This window comes from Electrona antarctica, assembly GCF_951216825.1.
Source record: "Electrona antarctica genome assembly, chromosome: 17".
Lineage (NCBI taxonomy): Eukaryota > Metazoa > Chordata > Actinopteri > Myctophiformes > Myctophidae > Electrona > Electrona antarctica.
Window position 1 is genome coordinate 24429325 of NC_136798.1, and position 24156 is coordinate 24453480.

The following is a 24156-nucleotide window of genomic DNA, read 5'->3' on the forward strand; positions in this document are numbered from 1 at the left end:
TAGTGAGAGACTCTTTAACCACTTAAACCCATACTTTGTTGACCGGAATCTGACTCCTTTTTTCCCTCGACACTAAATATCTTCACTGAAAATATTCAAATGTTGGCCTATTATGACATGCCCAGAATAGGGATGCTACTGTAGGGTTCATGTGGTTAAACAAGCTGCACATTGTAAGTCTTTTCAACAATGGTGGGAAAAGTACAGATTCACCCTTTACTCACCCAGAGGCTGGCAGATGAGACAATGAAATGACTGGGTTTTAAATAAATAAATAAATAAATAAATGAGGCATTTGTTTCTGGTGTATATATATATATATATATATATATATATATATATATATATATCCCTCAGTATATATCAGCTCATTCTCGTTGGGGGGTGGAACCTGTGGCAAATGGTCCCTCATGGCCTCAGGAGGAGGGGCATGGGGGATGGTGAATATGGATGAAAAGCCCTAAAGAGGCGTAGAGGGACACTGTGACAACAGGTAGACCAGTGCGGGAAGGAGGCTGGGTTTGATGCCACTAGCTGCTGCTGGTGTGGCGGTGCTGTGGACGGAGGGGCTTGAGGGGGCGGGGAGTCCTTGGACCTCAAAGTCGCGTCTGGGCCTCTGGGATGTAGATCTCGATGCTGTCTGCCCTCTCCGAGACCGAGCTCTGTCTGAAAGAAGCCGCCCGCTTGGCCGCCATCAGGCGTCGGCGGGCCTCCTGCCTCTGGCGGTCCTCCAGGTCCAGAGAACGCTCCCGCGTCATGCCGCGCTTCACAGGCCTCTTGGGAAGAGGCGGCGGCCACTTCCGCTCCTTAACAAAGACAAAATGACATGGTCCAGGGTTCAGTTTGAAGTTAATGCGACCAAAGGTCCTCATACATCGTGAGCGTGACAAATACTTTGCATCGCAAACACTGACCATAACAGTCGCTGTCATATTTTTACACGTCATATACTTCAAATTCTATTCGTTTCTCCATACACTTTTCAGAAATCCTTATATTAAGAGTTTTAGACCTGGAACTAAGCCAACCACGGTCCTGGTGAATCATGACTATAAAACATTTAATTTTGTTCATAAAAATTATTGGAAAATGGGGAAAAAAAGGCGAAGGTACAAGAATGTGTACATAAGAATGAAGGAACTACTTTTCCCATCATGAGCCATTGAGCATGAAATGTTTACTCATGGAAATTGACTGTGATGACACAGTGTGGTGATGCCCCCCTTCATTCAGGTTGATGATTATATTCACCTAGAAACATCTACAGTACCTCGTTTAACACCTTGAACGCCAGTTACCATATAGGGCGGTAGGTGGCCAGTGCCAGTGAAATATACAACATGAGCAGATGAGAAGAGCTCTTGTTGTAATGTTTGAACCGGAAGTCAAAATCAGCCATTCTGACGCTCGGATCATTTATATTGTTAGCGGAAGCTCAAATTCATGTTTTATTAAGCCCTGAACATCGTACTTTATCCCATTATGAGCCCTAAAGTCACTAAAGACTGCGTGCACGCGCACCTGAACAGAGGATATTTCAGGAGGTATTTCGGGTGTTTTTACCATGGATGCTAGTGGTGGCTAGCGACGGGGGCTAAAATAAGGTAAAAACTACAACATGACGTCACTGAAACCACTGTGATAGGCGACTCACCGCTCACCCGAACACATCTCTCCTTTTTTACTAGCTGACATCACCGTTTAGGTGAGTAGGTTATCACCTAAATCTGGAGTATACTGTACGTGGGCCTTAAGCGTTATTCATAGTCCAGTTTTCGGTGAAGAGGAGACCAAAACAGTGGTTAGTAAAAACAGAGAGATGTGTTGTGTGAGCGGTGACCATCGCGGCGTGACGTTGAAGAAAAAGGAAAAACAGTGCCCTCTGCTGTCTGACCTACCTGACAAACTAGCTATAACAACGTCAACGATAGTTCATGGGAATAGAAAACATTATTCTACTTGCCATACCATGAAAAATAATCCACTTGGAATGCCTGGATCTTATGCTAAATCAAAAAACCACTGCCTCACCGGCTTCTTGGGGCTCTCCTCCACTGGCTGCCACTGGTTGCTCTTTATCTGCTGTAGCTCGTCAAACTTGGCAGTGACGTCATCAATGGATAGCTGCAAGAGGTCCCAGAATCCAGCCAGGTCCTGAGAGGTGGGTCTGGGCATGGCACTGGGGTCCTTTCGGAGGCATGGTAAGGGATGACAAACACATACAAACAAACGCACTCTGCATTGTCCTATTGTAATCAATGAATCGCTGTTGTCGGGCAGAAACCTCTTATCTTCATATTCTAACTTTTTTGTGATTTTTCATAAATGCCCCACGTGACCCCTACAGCGTCACAAGTATCAAAAGTAGCAGATCCACAAGCTCTAAAAGTGGCGCGAAGCGGCACGTTTTGAGCTTGTAGATCTGCTACTTTTACCATTTTTTTATTTGAATCCTAAAAAGTAACAGTTTTGGACATATTGTCAGGTGGAGGTCTCCACCTGACAGAGACGATAATATACAGTATACTATTACAATTACTTCCTGTATGAAAAACATTATTCAGTGGGATTGTTAGATGATGATATGGTAATCTATGCACATCACCCACGTCTTGGGAATCTGAGATATGTACAGTAACAGTGAAATGTGAGAAGTGATTAAAGCGGACCTGTTTCAGTCAGCCAAATGAGGCCATCTTCTATGCTTCAGTAATTCTGCGGCATTATCACCATCCATAGTACCTATCTAGGCATGTACTGTATGAGTAGTCTTAACTCCACTGAGAGGCAGCAGAGGGCTAATATCAGACCATGCAGTTGTTACTGGGTGATTGTGTGGAGCTTTCTAACATGAGCTGAAAAAAGGAACCATGCCTACAACACTGCAAAGCTCATGTGGAGGGTACATTGTAAATGCTGATGTGGAGGCAACCGTGTATCTCTCCCACACACGCACGCACGCACGCACGCACGCACGCACGCACGCACGCACGCACGCACGCACAATGCCTTGTACAAAGGACATTAACACTGTCACTGAACTGCAGTCAGATAATAGGAAAACAGCCAGTTTTAGCATATCATGGCTTACGGTAAACAACGCCTACTCCAAATTGAGCGGCTTTCTCTCTTATAGAGAGGCCATTTGGCGTCTCTACCGAGTGAAGACCCGCCCTTGCTGCGGTTGCAGCCAATAGCGGTTGTTTCCGGCTTCTGTTCAGGACCGGAAGTTCAAACATGGTGGATTTTAATTCCGGCTTCAAAACGGGGTCTTGTAGAAACCATGGGTTTCTGAGCTGAACAGTGCTCGATCGTCATCAATGACGCTGAGCATCAGCTGGGTGAAGCTGAAACTGAACATCCCCTGGGGGATTAATAAAGATAAATCTTTTTTATGTTCAACAAGCTGTTCACTGTGTCATTTCCAGACACACACAGGTCTGGAAATGACACAGCTGCTTTCCAAATTGAGCTTCTGTACCTGCAATGTCAACTTTCATTTGAATCCAAATGACATCACATTGTGCAATTGACAGCTGTAGGTTCACCATACTCTGTACGTGAACACTCTCAGTTAATGTACTGTAGTGTAACGTCCCTCAGTCAAATTCAACGCACATCCACAACTATGTCAAGACTTTTGCAGTTCTCGCTCTTTCCAGCAGAGGCAGTGGATATGCTCCCTCACACTCAACCATGTTCAAGCGCTTGGAGCAATCTAAGCCCTGTCAGTCTCAATGTAGAATTTAATCCATCATCCTATTACATCTGGGGACAGAGGGGAGAGAGAGAGAGAGAGAGAGAGAGAGAGAGAGAGAGAGAGAGAGAGAGAGAGAGAGAGAGAGAGAGAGAGAGAGAGACAGAGATACAGGGAGAGATACAGGGAGAGAGACCATTTGAAATAGAGCTAAGCACCACCTTTAAGGTACCACACAGAGAGAAGGCTAATTTAAGTTTCTTGTGTGGCCGTGTGAAGGGTATGAATGAACACCCGTCTCTCTCTCTCTACTCACTCACTCACTCACTCACTCACTCACTCACTCACTCACTCACTCACTCACTCACTCACTCACTCACTCACTCACTCACTCACTCACTCACTCACTCACTCACTCACACACACACACACACACACACACACACACACACACACACACACACACACACACACACACACACACACACACACACACACACACACACACACACACACACACTGTGTTTTCTCTCTCTCTCTCTCTCTCTCTCTCTCTCTCTCTCTCTCTCTCTCTCTCTCTCTCTCTCTCTCTCTCTCTCTCTCTCTCTCTCTCTCTCTCTCTCTCTCCCTCCCTCCCCTCTATCTCAACAGGAGATATTCCCCATTCATAATTCTCCTCTTTGCTAACACACGCTGACAGGGCTGTGTGAGTAATTAGTGGCCAGCTCTTATGAAAATGCAAGACTTTCTCCAGCTCACCACCAACATGAGATGTGAACAATGAACCACGATGGCAGCTTCATTATTCAAACTCCCAGGACTCCGTTTGAACCAACCCGCCTCCTCGAACGGTGTGAACGCAGGTGCTCCGTTTTCCTATTGTAATTCCCCTTTCACTTACTGCGGGGTCAATATGAGCAGAGGGTCTGTTTAGCCGTTATCGATTTGGGAGGTCTATTTCTGGAAGGACCACAATGTGCACCCTCAGCGCCTCAGGGGCATCTGCAACACCTCTGTCTTCTTTAGCTGTTTATTTATCATGAAAATGGGTTCTATGCCAGTGGTGTAAAAAGTGCTCAAATGTTTTACTTAAGTAAAAGTATCAATACCGCAATGTAGAACTACTCATTTAGTAGTCAAAAGTTAAAGTCCAGAATTCAAAATGTACTTGAGTAAAAGTACAAAGGTATTGGCATCAAAATGTACTTAAGGTAACAAAAGTAAAAGTACTCATTATGCAGAATGTACAATTTCAATGTATAAATAAATATTCAATGTATAAAAATAATTTGAAAATAGCAGTAAGTAAAGTGCAGTACAGTACTTAAGTAAATGTACTTACAGTACAGTAGTTACTTACTTTCCACCACTGGATCTGTGCATAAATGGTAAATGGTAAATGGTGCATTTATATAGCGCCTTTATCCAAGGCGCTTTACATAGATTGTGCATCACATTCACCCATTCACACACATTCATACACCGATTGCGGCGGAAGCCATGCAAGGTACCAACCAGCACATCGGGAGCAATTTGGGGTTCAGTGTCTTGCCCAAGGACACTTCGACATGTAGCCAGGAGGAGCCGGGATTCGAACCGCCGACCCATGGATCATTGGACGACCTGCTCTACCTCTTGAACCACAGTCGCATAGATCTACACAGAGTTGGTATTGGTGAACGTATAGGGATTGTTTACTTTACTGTATGGTCTGTTAACTGTGCACTTACCAGATTCTGCTGACATAGCCAGTAAAACTGCTGGAACTTTTGGGACATGAGGAGTTGTGCGCTGCCCACCGCACTTCGGATTTTCCCAAGGACTAAAGGATGAGGATAGACACAGAAACAAAGATATGTCACATGCAAACCCTCCGGTGACTGGTAAAGGTGTTGGTTATCTGACATAACAAGCCCTCCGGTGACTGGTAAAGGTGTTGGTTATCTGACATAACAAACCCTCCGGTGACTGGTAAAGGTGTTGGTTATCTGACATAACAAACCTCCGGTGACTGGTAAAGGTGTTGGTTATCTGACATAACAAACTCTCCGGTGACTGGTAAAGGTGTTGGTTATCTGACATAACAAACCCTCCGGTGACTGGTAAAGGTGTTGGTTATCTGACATAACAAACCATCCGGTGACTGGTAAAGGTGTTGGTTATCTGACATAACAAACCCTCCGGTGACTGGTAAAGGTGTTGGTTATCTGACATAACAAACACTAACAAATCAGTGTATTTAGCATCGCTTTTCTACACAGTGTGGTTATAAGAAGCAACACATGTTAAACTTAAAATAACTTATTTTCAGTGAATTCAGTGACAATGGACCTACAGTAAGTCCCATTCACCACTTGCTGAAATCCAGATATGCAGACTAACAGTCCGACAACCTACCCCAAACCCTAACCGAAAGCAAGATGCAAGTAACGCATGTCGGGAGCGATGGGTGATTTCTGCATGTCGGACCTTTGGTGTGTCGGATAAGCGTGCGCAGACTGCTCACCCCGGAATATATAAGTGTAAAATATGACATTAAGGCAACTTACATGTTTAAATGTCAAATTGGTGAGGATATCATTATTGAAGTCGGGACTGTCTGTCTATGTTAGGACTATAGACCAATTATTTGTTTACAAACATTGAGACTGGTCGCATGGGTGACTGTTTCATGTAATCAATTCCCAACAGATCTCCAAACCTGTTGTTTTGGGGAGCGCTGGTTTCAGTTAATTCAACCTCCTCTTGTGTGTTGGCTAGTGAGGTGCAGACATTTATACTTCATTGCGCAACAGTATTGCACGCAGAAAAAAGCTGATATACAAGCTCACATCGCAATGCGACATAAGCCTTCATGCATACTTTGTCACGTGTTGACACACGTGTTGACTTGAGTCAAGTCGTGAGAAAAAGTTTGGTGGTACATGGATTGGACCCCATGAGTCTGAAGCGATTGAGCTATGCAACGCTTAGTTATGACATCCCTGACGAGTCATTGATACAAATTTAACCTGTGTAACTGGGAGTATACGAATGTAACCAATGGACCCTGTATGTATCCATTTGTATACTTTCAGCATTAAATGAACGCTGAGGTTTTACTGTGTATCTATGTATCTCTGTCTTTTAGAGTAATATGAGTTTATATGAAGACTATGTATACTCACTATATACAGTACTCACTATGCTTACTATATACCCACTATGCTCACTATATACTCACTATGCTCACTATATACTCACTATGCTCACTATATACTCACTATGCTCACTAGTATATACTCTACTATACTCAATACTCACTATATATACTCACTATAACCTAGGGCTTTCACTTTTAGTGATTTTTACTAGTTGACTAGTTGCCTAGTTTACTAGTCGACTAGTCGACTAGTTGTTAACTAGGCCTACCTATTATGTAAAAAATAAAAAAAACTGTGTCCATTGGTGACTATAACTATAATCTAGCTGATCTTGAGGCCTACAAAAAACAAAACAAAAAAAACATTTAGTTGACAACTAATTGAATAATCGATTTGATTACAATTAATTGATTAATCGTTGCAGCCCTAATGAACAGCCCACACACACACCACACTTAAAATTACAGTATAACTGTTTGCTTGTGTTGACAACTTGATAGGCTTGGAAATGTGAATTTGTGTATTTCTTATGTATATTGCTGAAATTGTAAGTAATGTATATGAATGCAATTTAGTGTTGTTTACTGCGCTTTGTATAGTATGCAGGCTGTGGATCCCAGAAAGACAGCATCAGAAAATGGGGACCAAATAAGGCCCTGCTTGGAAGCAGAGTGAAGAGCTTAGCGCGTTGTCTTTACCCTCTGGACACTCACTCTCCTCCGACAGGTCGTGCTCCTCCGCCTCTCTCTCCATGTCCTTGCACCATCCTTCCAGCCGCTTGGTCTCGTTGTGAAGGAGCTGCATGAACCAGCTGCCGTCCCTGCGGAGGGGAGACGCGCGGCCCGTCTCAGAGCCCTCCAGGCTGGGTTCCACCAGCCAGGGTTCAGCGGGCTGGGGGCTGGGCGGCCCGCTCGATGTCCGGTAGTCTTCCCTGTAGCTGAACAGGCCCTGGGTGCGCACGGTGCGCGTGGCGCCGTACTGCGTGGGCGTGCTGGGCTCAGAGTGGCGGCCGAACGCCCCGCCGAACTGTAGGCTCTTGTCCTCCATGGAGGGAAAGCCCTCACGCTCCATATCAGCTTGTACCGCCGTGGTCACACTGTTGGAGCGCTTGAACCGCCCTTGACTAAACACAATCACACAGGCACGCACACAACACACACACACACACACACACACACACACACACACACACACACACACACACACACACACACACACACACACACACACACACACACACACACACACACACACACACACACACACACACACACACACAATGACAGGAGGGGAGTACAGAGGAATATATATATATACAGATATATATGGGATTATGTAACTAACCAGTAAGACGCCTGAGGGCGAGAAGCGACCTTAGGTCGCGTGCACGCATCCGCGATCGTTGACGGCAGACTGCTGGGCAAGCACTGGCGCTTTGGCATGGAGGGTCAGATCAACATGGAATGATTTCTGTACTGGCCATATAAGGAGCATGTCTTAAGTGTACAGGGTTTGATGAGGTCAGATCAATATATTGAATGTCAATACAGGTCAGCTCCATACAGCATATGGAGATCTAAGGGTGGTAGCGGCCATTCTCTTGAGTGTACAGGGTTTGATGAGGGCCCTGGTAGGGCCGGGGCTTCGTTTTCGGGCCTGTACTAATAACTTTGGGGCAGGCCCGTCTAGAGTTTGAATCGATGGATGGGGAAGGATTAACATATGGAATGTCAGAACAGGTTCTAAATACATATATGGAGATCTAAGGGTTTGAGGGTTGAGGTCAGATGTAGAGTTTCTGGCCATTATTGATGACATCAGGGATCTCCATATATGGGCTTAACTGCGACAGCAAGTCGCATTTACTATGACATCAGGGTCTCCACATCTCTATCCCTGATGATGTCACATGATGTAACGAGACCTGGGCACCATAGTTCCCGACCAACACACTGATGGTGTCCGACCAACACACTGACGTGAAATGCACGATTCCATAGTTAACTGCTACCTTCGGTCGCAATAACAACACTATTATGGGATCAGAATCAGAGATAGTTTGTGCATTCAGATGTACATGGCATCAGAGACACTGGGCTCACTGTTAAAATCTAAAATATCTAAAACCACATATTACACACATAAAGACCCCCAGGAAAGTGTTCTAAATCTTCTAAACTTCATTAACATATTTATTTTTTCCAAAAAGGGTGAAGTGTCCCATTAATTAGGATTATTATATATTTTTTTCCATTATTGTCAGTTAAATATTGACTTTTTACTACTAGAAATGTGGCAGAGATACAACACTAAAACTAAACACGTACCGTTTTTCATCCTCCACCTGGATGCCAATGGAATGGAACTGAGGAAGGCCTTTACTTTCAGTCTCAGAGTCCGTCACAGTTTCCACCTGTTGAGCACAAACAAAACAGCATGCTGTTCCATGAAACTTGTGCACTAAATTGAAACAAGATTTGATGAAGCAGTGTGTGACATCTTGTGAAAGTTGAGCTCTACCCGTGGAATCTTCTTGTCTGCTACAGGCCCTTTATCTTTTCCAACACATTGCGTTGAAAGGTTTCTACAGCATGAAGTATCTATAATAATGGTAGTGGAGTTTTCCTTTTTTGTGCATGTGTATTGTGAGGCTGTAAAGTGTAAAAGGAAAAGCAAAGTTTAAATATAGGCTAGCTAACCTGACTTGTATATGTTAGAGTTTGAAGTGTGTTGCTCAGGGACACTTAGACCTGGGTGGGCTGGGAGGCCAACCGATGACCTTCAGATTAACACTTTAATTGATAAACACGATTTTCCAGAGTCTATTGTTAGTGTCTTTCCTTGCTAAACACGAGAAGCCCGACTTATGTTTTATTTGTTTTATTGGGCGATTTTGATAACGTATGAGACAAAAGAGGTTTTCCGCGGCTACTTTAGTTTCACTAGCTTCTGGTGGCCGCTGGGAAATTTCCCCCCAATGGAATGCTATGGAGAATGGCGGCGTGCAACGAGCGGCTGTTTTTTTCTTCCTTGTTGTCACTGGCCATCATGGAATATTTTCCGACATTAGGACATGCGATCGTGCTACGGTATGTTCGTGCAATGGAGCGATCTACACTATCAGGTGATGCTCTCTAACTTGAATTCAATATCTGTCAATACATTGTCATCATTGCATTGCTGCAAAATATTAAGTCATGACAGTGCAGGTTCTTGCATTCTCCTTTGAACCACTGACCCTAACCAAACGACTCTGGCTCCCTACAAGCAAGGTGGTTAATTCCTCTATAATATCCCCATGCATGGTTCACTTTATGAGGCACTGGTGCCTGATGTACAGCCTGCACGCGCACACACACACACACACACACACACACACACACACACACACACACACACACACACACACACACACACACACACACACACACACACACACACACACACACACACACACACACACACACACACAGAGGGGTGAACACTTTTCAGTTCCTTCCAGGACTACTGGAGACAGATATGGGATGAAATGGTAAAGGTTACTTACCTGACGATGGTCTGACAAGAGACGTGCTGATGTCATGGGAGATGACAGTGATGATGATGATAATGACGTTGGTGTACTGTACACGATGAAGATGCTTATAAAATATGGTACTATTCATTCTTTGTTGGACAGTCTGTACCAGGAGAGACAGGACAAGGGGAAGTCCAATTACAGATGTATTACTATAACAGTATTGCTCACGAAGTGAATCCAGGGTGCACAAATAATGTCTTTGATTAAATGAGGGATGAAATAATGGAATGAAGTTAGGCATGTCCTATAGTGAGCCAAAACAGAGCCAAATTGAATTTGTAAATGTGTACACATAATTTGTGCACTCGTAAAACACATTTTGTATTTGTAAAAAAATAAATGAAAGTACACACCCTAAATTCATATTTTTTATTCGTAAAAACATGTGTGCACTTATAATCCAAACTTTGTATTCCAACCGATTTCTTTTTGCTTGGCCATGCCTTCTTCAGCGATCCTTGACATGTTTTGCGCATGCGCACTGCCGGTCACTTCTTGTTTACTGCCGACATGGTTTTGACCAAAGCGCTGATGTTTGGAGGTCTTTTCTGATTGTCCGGTGATCGTGATTGGAACATAGGCGTTTTCTAGAGCAAGGATTGGCCTCATTTGAGCTCGCTAGCATTAACGCAAATAATTTAGCATCTAAAATGGAACCCAAAACCGGCCGCGCGTCATACTAAAACAGATGCAGATCCTCTGGCACACAAGCACCACCACTTTCATCCACCAGGTGTCAATGTGTTAAGAGACCGTATTTCACTGAAAACAGCGGTGCAACATTTATCCAGGCTTTCTCTTCCACACTCCTCTTAACCCATTAACTCTTTGAGAGTTTCATGGATTTCTATATAGTTTTTAGACTTCTCTATGGCAGAATGGCGTTTTTGAATGATTTATTGAAAATTCTCTGTTGTGAATGTGTGACAACGAAAGACCTTCAGAGAAAGCTTGGCTTGTCTGCTTCCAGGAAAAAAATGAACTGAGTTGATAAAATGTTTAGTTGTGGTGTTGGAAGCCATTTAAAAGAGCCTGCATTTACACTGGGTAGTGTTTCTAGGACAACAAAAAAAGTTATGACCGGTTGAAGTTTTATTTTCTAAATAACTTTTTTTCTGCTGGGCGTACATAGCCATGCAATATCTCATTTTAAAGGGTGAGTTGTCTAGTTCAATTAAAATAAAATAAAAAGTTTCTCACATGTACCACTGTAGATATTTTGCCATCTATAAATAGCATGGTCAGTCATGATCAATCTGACCTATCCAGCTAAAAGTCCCCCTAGCTCTGAAATGGAACATCATATAAACTCAATTCTTTTTTGGGGTAAAATTAGACATTCTAACGCACATTTTGATATATACCATGTTTACATAGTCTTACCAGTACCGTGTCTATTCATGCATGTATCTCAAAAACCTGTTGTGAAGAAACAGTTTTGATAAAAAACTCATCCAAGGACATTGTTTTGATATGACTTTGTGCCCATGATATGTATCAAAATATAGACTTGAATGTATACTGTATTATAACAAAAAAATTGGGTTCTTACCATCTACCGTTACAGAGTAAATCACAGTTGAAACTCGCTTAGTCAAACCATAAACCTCAGACTAGTGAACAAAATAGCCATGACAGGTCTAACTCATTGTAAAAGCTTGTCTTTTATTTTTTATGACTACTAACATAATACAATTATAATAAATATTACAGAAAATAAATAGGCCTACATACAAAACAGTTGTCCCCAAACTCCCCAGTGTCCCCAAACCACTGCATTCCAGTTGTTCTTGACGGTGTGTGTGTGTGTAGGCTAAATTTAAAAAAAAACAACAACTGAAATGAATGAATGCATCCGGTTCAGTGTCGGAGAACTCCATCGCAGTCTTGACTCTTCGTCTTCATCATCATCATCATCATCATCATCCTCCTCCTCCGATGCCAGTTCTAAATATATAAAAATAAACATTTAGCTGTAGTCAGCCCGGCCAATAGCCAGTTGGGGGGGGGGGGGGGGACGTAGGCTATCTGACATCATCGTCATCATCATCATCACACGGAGACACACTAAACAATGTACAATCATGATTGTATACAATATACAATGAATGCAATTATCATGCAAGCTCAGACGTCAATGAAACGTCATACAGATCTTATATAATACGCTACTGTTAGCTTCACTCCCCGTCCCCCCTCCGATCCTTGTAGCAACGTCATCATAACCACGCGTTGCTTCAGTAAACGATGCATGTTTGTTCTCCGTCTTTGTAGACAGTAAATAAAAGGAGCGAACATTACTCTAAAGATCAGATCGCCTATAAGGCACGCTACAATATAAAATACTTGTACTGCCATGCGTGCATGCCTGCTACGATACATTTGTACTGCACCGATCGACACCAACCCCCCCCTCCAGCCCTTAGCCAGCACCAATGCACCGACCAACACCATTAGCCAGCACCTTCGGTGCTGGCTAATGGCTGGGGGCCATCGTGGTGAGTCATTCTGGCGTCATGATCTGACTAGTAGTAGTAATTATCCAAGCATCTATTTGTAGCGATCATCTTATGATTTCTGATCACTATAGAAGGGCATTTTCTACAATAAGATTACCTCAAAACATTCCGGGTTGATCGTCTTCTTCAATGGTTTCCCGGTATAGCTCATCGGACGACGATGGGGAGACAATGAAAAAAGGAGGGAGGGAGCAGCGAGTCTCGCTGTAAGCACTGGACCAGGGCTACTCCGCCTGGAGAAGGCGACTGGGACGCGTATGGATCAATACTACTACCACAAAACTCGCTCAAATAAATAGTACTGCTTTCAACTTTTTCTGCTAGAAAATCGCTCGGGCGAGACGGCAAACAGGCAAAACAATGAAAACTATGAAGACTCCCTCTGCCCCCACTGTTTACAGGGGGTGGGACCAGCTTCCAATGGCAACACGTACACGTGTGTCACGTGACACGGGTTTTCTGGGTAATGTAGTTGGAATATAAGCTCAGGAATTTAAACAGCGCTTCGGAGCATATTAATATGTTTAGATTCATCAAAAACTGTGAAGACGCCAATTGGCGTCATTGATCATTTACGGAATTCTGATGAAGACGCCAATTGGCGTCTTTCATCTTCTAAGGGTTAAGAACTGAGGCTGATTCTAGAAATGCCTTCTAATTTCTAAATCAGTAGTTAATCAGTCACACTTTCAAGATTTACAAAAATCACACCCAGTGTGAAGTGAGCGGTGCCTTGATGATGACGTGTGTGGATGTCTGATGATGATGTATTGACCCACATGACGTCACAGGGGGGCGGAATAATAAGGAATAGACACAAGAACACAAAGTCATGTTGGAGTGACAAAATAGTTCAAAAATAGCAGCTGTAAAAAGGGTATTCTTGAATAGCCAACGCAAAAAGAAAATCTGAAATGACACAACGATGCTTTCCCGGTTTTAAGGTCTCAGTCAATGCCACAGACTGTTGTGTTCTTTTATTTTGTGACATGTTTATCGCTCAAAACCTTACCTTGGTGGTAATCTTACTAACTGGAGCATGATCCAGTGTGCTGACTCTATTTTTCTATTCTAACACGTAGAATTTTATGTATTTTTCTCTGTCATTCATCTCTGTCGGGAAAACCTCTCCATATTCTACATTTTTGTGTTTTTTCATAAATTAATGCCCTTTTTGATCATACAACAGCGTGACACAAAAGTGTCAAAAGTAGCAGATCTGCAAGACGATACGTGAAATGCTCAGAAAGCAATGCGTTAAATTAACATAAAAAAATGTCGTAAGTTACTGTAGTTACCTGTATTCCAATGGAGGAGCGTGGCGTTTTGAGGTACTCCTCGGCCTTGGACACCAACACAGCCTTGTCACAGGTCTGCACGGAGGTGTGGCTGCCCATGGACGTCAGCCGATTGGCCGCTGCAGACTCCATGGCCAGCGTGACAGCCTTGGTGCTGTCCAGGCTGTCTGTGGAGTTGTAGATGGCCCGGCCGAGGCTATCCGTGGTCCACAGGCCACTCCGTTGGTGCCTGCCCTCCTGGTAGGCATCCTGGGTGGACTCGGTACTGCTTTGGGCCGTCACGGAGATGAGAGGCTTGGTGGCTGTCCGTGGCGGCACGGGAGGAGGGGTCGACTTCTTATAACCGGGCGTGTATGACATTGCTGTAGTAGGGCGAAAGCGGGTTGAGAGAAGGGAGCCATTTTAAGCATCTGCTATGTTTTGAAAAATAGCAGATGCTATGATCACATGACTATAGAGATATTGTGTACTGATTTCTTTGGGAAAAAATCTCTATGAGAATATCTAAAAATGTGTTTTGCAAAAAAATAAAAATAAAAAAACAGGCTGATGTGAATTTGTAGAAGAGGGAGTGTGTGCGTGCACAGTTTCACGTTGATCGGGCCAACGGTGCCGGAGATTAGCTGCTCGCTGACAGACAGACGGACATACTGTACAGTGTACACACGCACGGACGGATACACGGACAGATGGACAGGGTGCAAAACAGCCTCGGCCACGCCTTCAGCCAGGCGGAGACAATAATGGGCAGCAAATCAAACAGCCTGTTCAAGTAAACTACACATTTTAAGAAATTTTCAGACCACAAACTTTTTTCGTCTGGTAGAACTACAGAGCCCCCGAACTACAGAGCCCCAAAATATATGAAAACTAACTAATAAAAGTTAAGTTTTATGTTATGGGACCTTTAACTCCCATGGCACTATGACAGGTTGCACAATAACAAATACGTGGAGTGATACTAGTCTGACAACACAGAAGAAAGTCTACTTTAACATGTTTGTTAGTTTTTTCACATAACACTGTGCTTTTACAGGCTACTTAGGCTATTGGTATTTTTACATGCTGGATATGCTCCATTACTTTTAAACCTGTAATCGTGTGATGTGACAACAAAGCTGATTATGATACTTTAAGCCAGCACAATATGTCTTTTAGCTGTAGTATTGCTTTTTATGTAACCAGGTTTTGATGATGATGATGGATTTGGATTATGTCAGTCCCAAATGTACAAAAAAATAAAGAAAGTGAATAGCCTATCAAATCATTAAATTAAAATTCTACTGACAAAGCATTGGAGTATATTATGCCCCCTGATATACAGTAAGGCTTGAATTTGTATTCCAGAGCTGCCATATATTGACAGTGACTCAGGAGGTAAAGTGTCCTCCTTGTTTAGTGTCGAAGCACCCTTAACCCATAACCGCTCCTGATGAGCAGGTTGGTGCTTTGCATGATTGCCTCTGCCGTTGGTGTGTGTGAATGTTATGCACTTCGGAGAAGTGCGCTACATAAACACAACAGTAACCACTGATGATCTTATTCAAATGTGAAAATGATTAAACCCATACTGTAGAACATAACAATTAAGTGAAAATACAGTTTTAAAGGACGTTTGGCCAATTTTCTGTATGTTTGTTTTGCCCTGTAGTAATTTCCCTTCTCTTTGGTTCCAATAGGATTGGGGAGCAGAGTTGATGATGATGATGATGATGATCAGCCTAATTGGCGGGCACCTGGGCCGGGTGCCAACGCCCTTTAAAAGCTTCCCAGTCCTTTCCCAGTTCTGTTCTTCTGTTCATTTGGCTTTTGCACCTCACCCACCTTATTCAACATTTCTGTTAATACATGCAACACGCACCCGCCACACACATTTCACTCATGCATACATTACACTACTGACAGTGACTACTGACTTCCACACCTCATCTGTTCGTTCATGATTTATCCTATTACTTATTTTGATTATTTAATACATTCTATTTTCTTTGGTAAACTGCGTCTCCCCTGCATTTTTTTGTAGTGCTCCTTGGCACCCCTAGGCCATCATAATGTTTCTAACAGTTTAGGTCAGCCCCATATATGGCGACCTCGCCCTTCTCGCCCTCAGGGCATCGTGCTGGTTTAGATTGTTCAAAATATGTGACAAAATTTGACTGAGGGACTGCCATTGGATTTTTTTGAATTTTCGGAATCATAGCTTCAAATTGACATATTGGTTGTTCAGTTTGACCCACCAGTTTTGGAGATATGGCTTATAGAGTAATGTCTTGCAGAAAACAGCGAGTTGAGAAAACAGGCTTGAAAGGTTCACTTCTGTGGTCTCTAACATTACACCTAGCTACATGTTTAAGCATGTATTTCATATTTACATGTCAGTTTCAGCTCTGACACTTATTTGAGACATGCTCTAGTATGTGCAGAGTCTGCCTGTGCTATTAACTCATTTTGGAAAAAAAAGGAAAAAAATCTCCTCTGGTGAAAAGCTGGAATTTGCACGATGGCAGGCTCTCAGTCAAATCTGGTCACATATATGATCCTAATTGGAGCCTTAACTGTAACATTGCTATATACACAAGGCCCATTGCACAGGGCTGCACATAACAGGTGCGCCAGTGTGCATGGGTCGTCAAAATGTTTGAGGCGCGGCAGACCAAAGGCATGCGAGGCGCCTTTATTGATAAGTTGAAAGTAGATTGACAGGAAATGGGGAGAGATGGGGGGGAAGACATGCGGCAAAGGCCGTCGGGATCGGGAGTCGAACCCGCGGCACGCCGTCAGGCTGGCTCAGCAGCCTAGGTGCCCAAACGGTTGAGCTAACCGTCCGGGCCATGCGAGGTGCTTTTGCGTACATGCTGTACCAACAGCTGATACAGGAATTTAGAGAATCCTGACAGAACATTCCGCTGCATACAGCCAGGCACTCAAATGCATAGACATATAAACGTAGGCGCCCTTTCCGGCTCTGGAGCGTATGTGCTCAAGGGAGGGCAAAACTTTCCTGAGATTCTTTGCGAAGCACCACGGAAGCATGAGCGTGCGTCACAAAGTGCATGTTCGGGTCTGTAAGTCCCGGAAAAGTCCTCCTCACCCAGGAGTCAGCCCAGCTCCTAATCCAGACAACAGTCTTGTCAAAACTTGACTATTGTAACTCCCTCCTTACTGGCCTACCGGCATGTGCACTTAAGCCCCTCCAACTGATCCAAAATGCCGCAGCCCGCTTGGTCTTCAACCAGCCAAAATTCTCACACGTCTCCCCCCTTCTCCGCTCCCTCCATTGGCTCCCGGTCGCTGCCCGCACAGAATACAAAACTCTGATGCTGGCATTCAAAGCAACCAAAGGCATGGCTCCCCCATATCTCACAAGTATGATCGTACCCTACAAACCCTCCCGCGCACTCAGATCAGCCAACGCAGGGAAGCTGGAGGTACCTTCACTAAAAACGCCGGGACAACGCTCCACACGTCCCAAACTCTTCTCCCTTCTGGCTCCAAAACTATGGAATGCACTTCCCATCACAGTCAGAACTGCAGCCTCACTCCCAATCTTCCGCCGTAGTCTGAAAACCCACCTCTTCAGACTCCACCATGGCCCGTAGCACTTGCCCTAGCCTAGCCCCTTAGATAGCACATTATGTAGACTTAGATAGTATTTTAAACAGACTTATAGCTTGTTACGTAGACAGCTCTAGAATTGCACTTTATGTAGTCATAGCACTTTATAGTACACATGTATAATATATTATATAGTATAGTATGTATAGTTTACATAGATACTCCACTGTTACATTCTTAGTTTACGCATGATTCATGATAATTACTTTTTATATATGTGATGTATGCCATGCTTTTGTTATTGCTTAATGTAAGTCGCTCTGGATTAAGAGTGTCTGCTAAATGCCTAAATTGTAAATTGTAAATTGTAAATTGGAAAAGATGCACTGTGATTGGCCAGTAATCACTTGAGTGGCAGTGTGACGTAAGTCAGACAGAGGAAGTCCGTTTCGGTTGTAAACAAGCTCCCAATACAGTTTATGAAACTGAAAGGAAAAGTGGTTTTGATTCCATTCGCTAACCCTGTTGTAGTTACTAGTTGGCCTACTAGTGCGCAAGCAGAGTGCGCAAGTACTGTCGACCGCTACGAACTTTCAATAATAATACGTAATACCCCCCCCCCCCCCCCCCCCCCCCGTGCGTACCAAGCCACATCTCCAGGTGCTCCTTTGAGAACTAGCCCAAAATAGTTATGTGCAGCCCTGCCCATAGGCTTAATCCCCAAATGATCAATGTGACTTTTGAAGGAAGGTTATCATGTGTCATGTGACATTGAATTACCATACCGTTTGCCTGTAATTGGCTTCCATAAATTGTGCCTGTGGCTTTCAAAAACGCCATATCATGAATGCTCTATTCACACAACCCTAAATCTAAATTGCATGTTGAAGGGCCTTGAGCGCACCTACACAAATATTTTCACTTCTGCCCATAGGGGAACACAGCCCTGTTTTAAAACGTAAAAATCGAATGTTCAGACCGGATTACATCACTTGCTATGGCAATCATTTGTTGCAGTCTAAATTTGCTGCATGAGTCACTGAGGAAAAGAAAGAAAGACCATGCATGAATCATTGCTATGACAAAAACAGACATTCTCTCAAATAAGTTGTGTAGGATGAGACCACAATAGCAACTCATCCATTTGCCCATCCAGATGATCCAGTAACGTTAGGCTATATTCAGCTGAATATTGAATGCAACCTTGTTTATTACATCAAGGTGATCCCTCCCTCAAGCAAACAACAACAACAATGCATAACAGTGTGTACGTTCACACTCACAGACATTATGTACTGTATACCCTCTACACAAAATGCTGGTGAGGTGATTGACAGCAATAAGAAATACTGTTATACTGGGTTCGAATCTACCGTGGTGCAACCGGCTTTGTCCAGCGTCTACACAAACACAATTGGCCTGTCTTCAGGGGAGGGAAGCGGGCGGGGAGGGTGATAGTTGTTACTGCACATAATTCTATGGGCTAGGGCAACGCCTGTCAGTAGGGAGTGTTGGGTGGGAGGAGTAGGACAAAGGATTTATGTCCTCTCAGTGGGGGCTCCTCACTGGCAGGTGAGTCAGTGGGATACAACAGCAGTGACAACACAGAAATGTGTGTGGGGAGGAATACATAACTAAAGGTTTTCCCAATACTATATGTATTGTATTACCTTTCATGGACTTAGGGGAGACCTGTTCTTAGACACAACATGGGGATATGGAACATATCAATCATGACACCTAAGTCTCTCAGAGGATATCCTCCAGCAAGTCCACAAGACAGCTCTCGTCAACAACGAGCTGTGCAGATTCCAGCTGAACGTTGTTGCACATCAGGAGAAAAGGGAAGACGCCAGAAAGGACTGCCACTCCCACGTGGGACTTTACAGTCACAAGAGGCGCTGCTCTAGCACATCAGTGGACAACCAAGAGTGCCACTGATCTGATGGGCCAACTGCACTACTATTTTGAAAAGTATTATCAATTCAAGAAAACGGATTAATAGCAAAAATGATGCAATAAATGCCGTAAGTAAACCAAAAAGTACTGTGCTAACTAAATAAACTATACAAAAATATGAACTGGAGAAAAGTGGCACTGTGCTCTAAAGCTCTAAACAAAAAATATTAGAAGTAAAGATTCACAGCATTCACAGACAATAGCAGATCTGCAGCTTGTAGATCGACTATTTTCGGTGAAGAGGTTTGGTGTAGTGGAAGAAAACACAGACCAAGGCCAAATGTAATGTATTGTAATAATTGAGGGTTTATATACACTAGCTCAACTTTTTTGCAGCTTTGTATCTGTATGGGCATCATTATCAATGGAGTGTATATTCTGCCTTAATTTCGAACATGGTTTTGGCATACGCCCACGTCAACATGACATCATCAAGTGATCCTATAAATCAAGTGATCCTATAAAGTCTGGACGTTTAGCTCAACCGTCTGGGCACCTAGGCTGCTGAGCCGGCCTGGCGTGCCGTGGGTTCGGCTCCCGATCCCGACGGCCTTTTCCACGTGTCTAGAGATGAGGGGGCATCTCTCTCCCCATTTCCTGTCAGTCTACTTTCAACCTATCAATAAAGGCTGAAAAAGACAACATGTTTAAATAAAATAAATAAATAAATAAAGTTATCCTACACAGCCGATCCTAACCTAGATCTCAGATCTCCCGCTGGCCCAAATAAATCCACAGCGTTAAGACAATATCACCTGCACTGCTGCACAGGTTTGGAGCGTGTGGTTTCTATCCTTCTATCCTTAACGCAGGTTGTACATAAATCCAGAGGACGTACTGTATATAAGTTTGGAGACCTCCATGAAAAGATTTAAACAGCGGCACAGCCGCCTGCTGGTCCCGACTCCCGAAAATGCTCTCCCGAGTCGCATAAGCGCTCAGCCTAGGTCTGATGATCCAGATATGCAATTTATGTGGATGACTGTTAAAGCACTTATTTAAATGGGTGAATTAGCACCTAACTTAGCCTATACCATTGCAAATAGGCAGGCTATATGCTTGCTTGTCATTGTCACTTAGAAATAAAGTAGGCGTGGATGTCCATGTATGCCAAAATCTAAATGTTTTATTATCACAGGGATTATATAGGCCTCTGATCCGCTGTGGTCCCGTGGTCAAAGACATCTCACACATTATGCGCTCGCATATGTTTTAACAGAACCAGTAAAGCACTGTTTGATTATGCATATAACATTGTAAACATGTTATATTGTTTTTAATTGCGCAATTTTAATTGCTTGTACAGTTGGAAATATCCTACAAATTTCATATGACAAAATAAAATATATATATTTTCATATGTATTATTTATTAGTTTCATTACTATACATTTTAGGAGTGAGTACATATGTTTAGATACCTGTCAGCTGGTTAGACAATGCTGCCTGCTCCGCTTGTCTACGTCAGAAAATACGGGTGCAGACAAAGCTTACGACAGCTGCCGACCAGACGTGAGTTTTGGCGTGGCATACGTCACAGTCCAAAGTCACGCTGGAATGATAAATGATGAAAATTGCAGTGATCTCGCCGTACGGCAATTTTTTGGTGTAAATCACGTTGATAAATGAGGCCCTATCTTTGTATCTGGCCGTGTGAACGCAGCATTAGCATCCAGATACCCATATCATGGTAAAGTTGCAGTTTCAGCACCATGGACAGTGACTGCAGCGTGGTAAAGTGGCTTGAGATTTCAGGACATTGGAGAGCATACAGCTGCTGAGTTGATATTTCAGCACCATGGACAGCAACTGCAACTTGGTAGTGTGACTTTAGCCTGGAAACCAGACGAATCTGCCACAGTAGGGGAAAGAAATCCCTGGGAGATTGGTCTGGCACTCCTCACATTTTACTCACTAATCAGAGCCCACTAATCAAAGTGAGACTTTTTTGCTGTGAGGTTGGAATCTGTTTGTAACCACCCCATGGAAATAAATCTTCCACATCGAAGTTCCAGACTATTGATTACGCAGTGATATTAGTCTGGCCATGCCAGGCTAAGAGTGACTGGGTCAAGATTTCAGAACTCTGGACAGTGCAGCGATTGAGGTTAGATTTCAGTATAATGGGCAGCGACAAAATCTTGGTCTATATTGCAGCATGGTACAATGGTTGGGAGTGTGGAGTTCAGTTCATAGAGTTATAGTGTCGGACAGCCCCGCAGCCCCCACTGTTCATTTCAATGGAAGTTGCTCAGTGGCGTTTGAAAGATCCGAAAGAACGCTCTACTTCCGCATTTTTTCGATTTGGACACAAAATGCTGAAGTACTCAATGTTAAACTCCAGCTGCACAGGGTTTCCTCGTCATAAATGCACAGGCCCGCCTTCAGTCCCAGCTCTGACCAGTAGGGCTCATCGCTTCAACGCTGGCCCTAAGTGCTCCATAATAAACCCCAGGTGCGCAGGGTTTACTCGTGGTAAATGCACGGACAAAAAACGCCCACCTGCAGTTCCAGCTTTGACCACTACATCTCGGGGGCTTCAACATTGGACAGCCATTCTGGGGGCTTGTTCAGCTCCATGCCTGGGCAGAAACTGTAGCTATGTGTTGTGTTGTGTTGTGTTGTGTTGCGTTGCGTTGCGTTTTGTATTGACCTGTACCTTCCTTGAACTGTACCCATTCTGCAATCTGTTAATAACATTTTTAATCAATCAGTCAAACTACTACGAACAACCAAAATGTTGATATCAGAGAGAGAAATGCCACCCTCATACAAGAAACAGTTAATTTCTTTCCTACTGTCCAAGTTAACTGAATGGAGTTTAAATTGACATTTGATAAAGTTTCACAAGGTTTGTGTTACTGCTGTGGAACTTTTTTGATTAGATTAAACTTATTTGATAAATTCATGATACAAGTACACAAACTGCACCACCTTTATACAATTGTAGGAGTTTATATCACAAGTCTAATGTTGCATGGAGGGCCTGGTGGGTGCATTCTAGGCCACCAGGTGAAGTGGAACAGCTCCATGCAGAGAGGAGGAACTACTTACTGAAATTGGATGTTTCGGAACATGGGTTTTACATGATAAGAGGGTGAGTTGTTTCTTTTATTGTACAGTAAGTGCGGAGAGGAACAAACTTGGACCACCGCTGTAGGCTTGTAACCTGATGGGCCTGCAGGGGATATGCAAATTCAACTTTGACTCAGAATTCTCTACAGGGGGCGAGGACGGGAAAGTGGCTAAGGGGCTGGGTGGGGTCAGGATTATAATTTAAAGAAAGTTTACTTTGGGTTGAATAAGATTATGTTTAATAGGTTGTAATATTTACTCGCATACTGTGCTCGTGAATTAGTTTTCCATTTCGCATATATCAATTTGTAGGGGCGAATGAGAGTGAGATGACGTGAGGGGAAGGAGGAATAACAGAGGATATTTCTAAATCTATTGGGATGAAATAGACATTTCTTTAAGCAATCTTGCATCCCTGCAGGAAGGAAGAATCCTGCTAGCAGTCAACCACAAGAACACTCGGCATGTCTGCACCACACAGACAGGCAAAACTAGGTCAGATCATTTGATGCATGTATTTCCCACATTCACGCCCAGAAACCAATGGGCAGATGGACCTGCAGCACAGCTGCTGCCAGCAAATAGCTCAGTACAAGTAAGCTGTGAGGGGTGAGCCAAAGTCTGGTTGGTTGGGAGACCATGGAGAATTAGCAGGTAAGTCATGCTGTGCGTCCCATATACTGGGTAACAGCCTGAACACCAACTAAATAGCACTAAGGCAAGGTCCTTAAAGTTGGACCGACAACATGCCTGCCTGAAAGCCTAACCACTCTTCCTCTGTTTTAATAGGCAGTTGGGAACCTTTCTCCCCCATTAGTGGAAATGCTCCAGGCCAGTCCAGGAAGAAACTGTTAGCTTCAGCCCAATACATTGTCTGCCCTGAGCTTAATAAAACCCTGTTTAACATTACCTGTGTTCTGAAACTCTCCCCTTACCTCCGCCTGGATTGCGTTTTTCTGATTTGAATCATAATGGTTACTTTCTGGAACATTAGAAATCACTTTTTGTTCAAGTTACATTTCTATTCTGCATGAAAAAGTGCTCTCTTTTTTTTTAGGAAGTACCATTATTTTAGACTCTACACTGTAAATAATGGTACTTCGCATACTGTAGAGTCTACAGCAGTGTTTACCAACCTGTGTGCCGTGGCACTTTACTGTGCCGTTTGATGTGTCCAGGTGTGCCGCCTGATTTGACCGAAAATAACACTAACCCTCCCCCGAAAGCAACCGTTGTTGTTGTCACACGTATAACCATTAGACGTGCGATAACAACAACGGAACAATAGACTCTAACGACCCTCGGCCATTGAAATGTTAATGCTAAAGAGA

At 43.5% G+C, this 24156-nt stretch overlaps 1 protein-coding gene across 1 annotated transcript in view; it reads right to left on the minus strand.

Moving 5' to 3' along the window:
• Window positions 1–596: 596 nt before the first annotated feature.
• The window catches only part of LOC306940738 (disks large-associated protein 2-like), a gene marked incomplete at its 3' end in the record, with an annotated part of 155918 nt that continues 132358 nt past the window's right edge, over window positions 597–24156 (minus strand). The window contains exons 8-13 of the mRNA XM_079525897.1: window positions 14238–14599; window positions 9168–9253; window positions 7554–7963; window positions 5428–5519; window positions 2032–2187; window positions 597–806 (exon numbers count right to left, since the gene is read on the minus strand). Of these exons, the coding sequence (XP_079382023.1) occupies window positions 597–806; window positions 2032–2187; window positions 5428–5519; window positions 7554–7963; window positions 9168–9253; window positions 14238–14599 (1316 nt within the window). The remainder of the gene's footprint in view (window positions 807–2031; window positions 2188–5427; window positions 5520–7553; window positions 7964–9167; window positions 9254–14237; window positions 14600–24156) is intronic.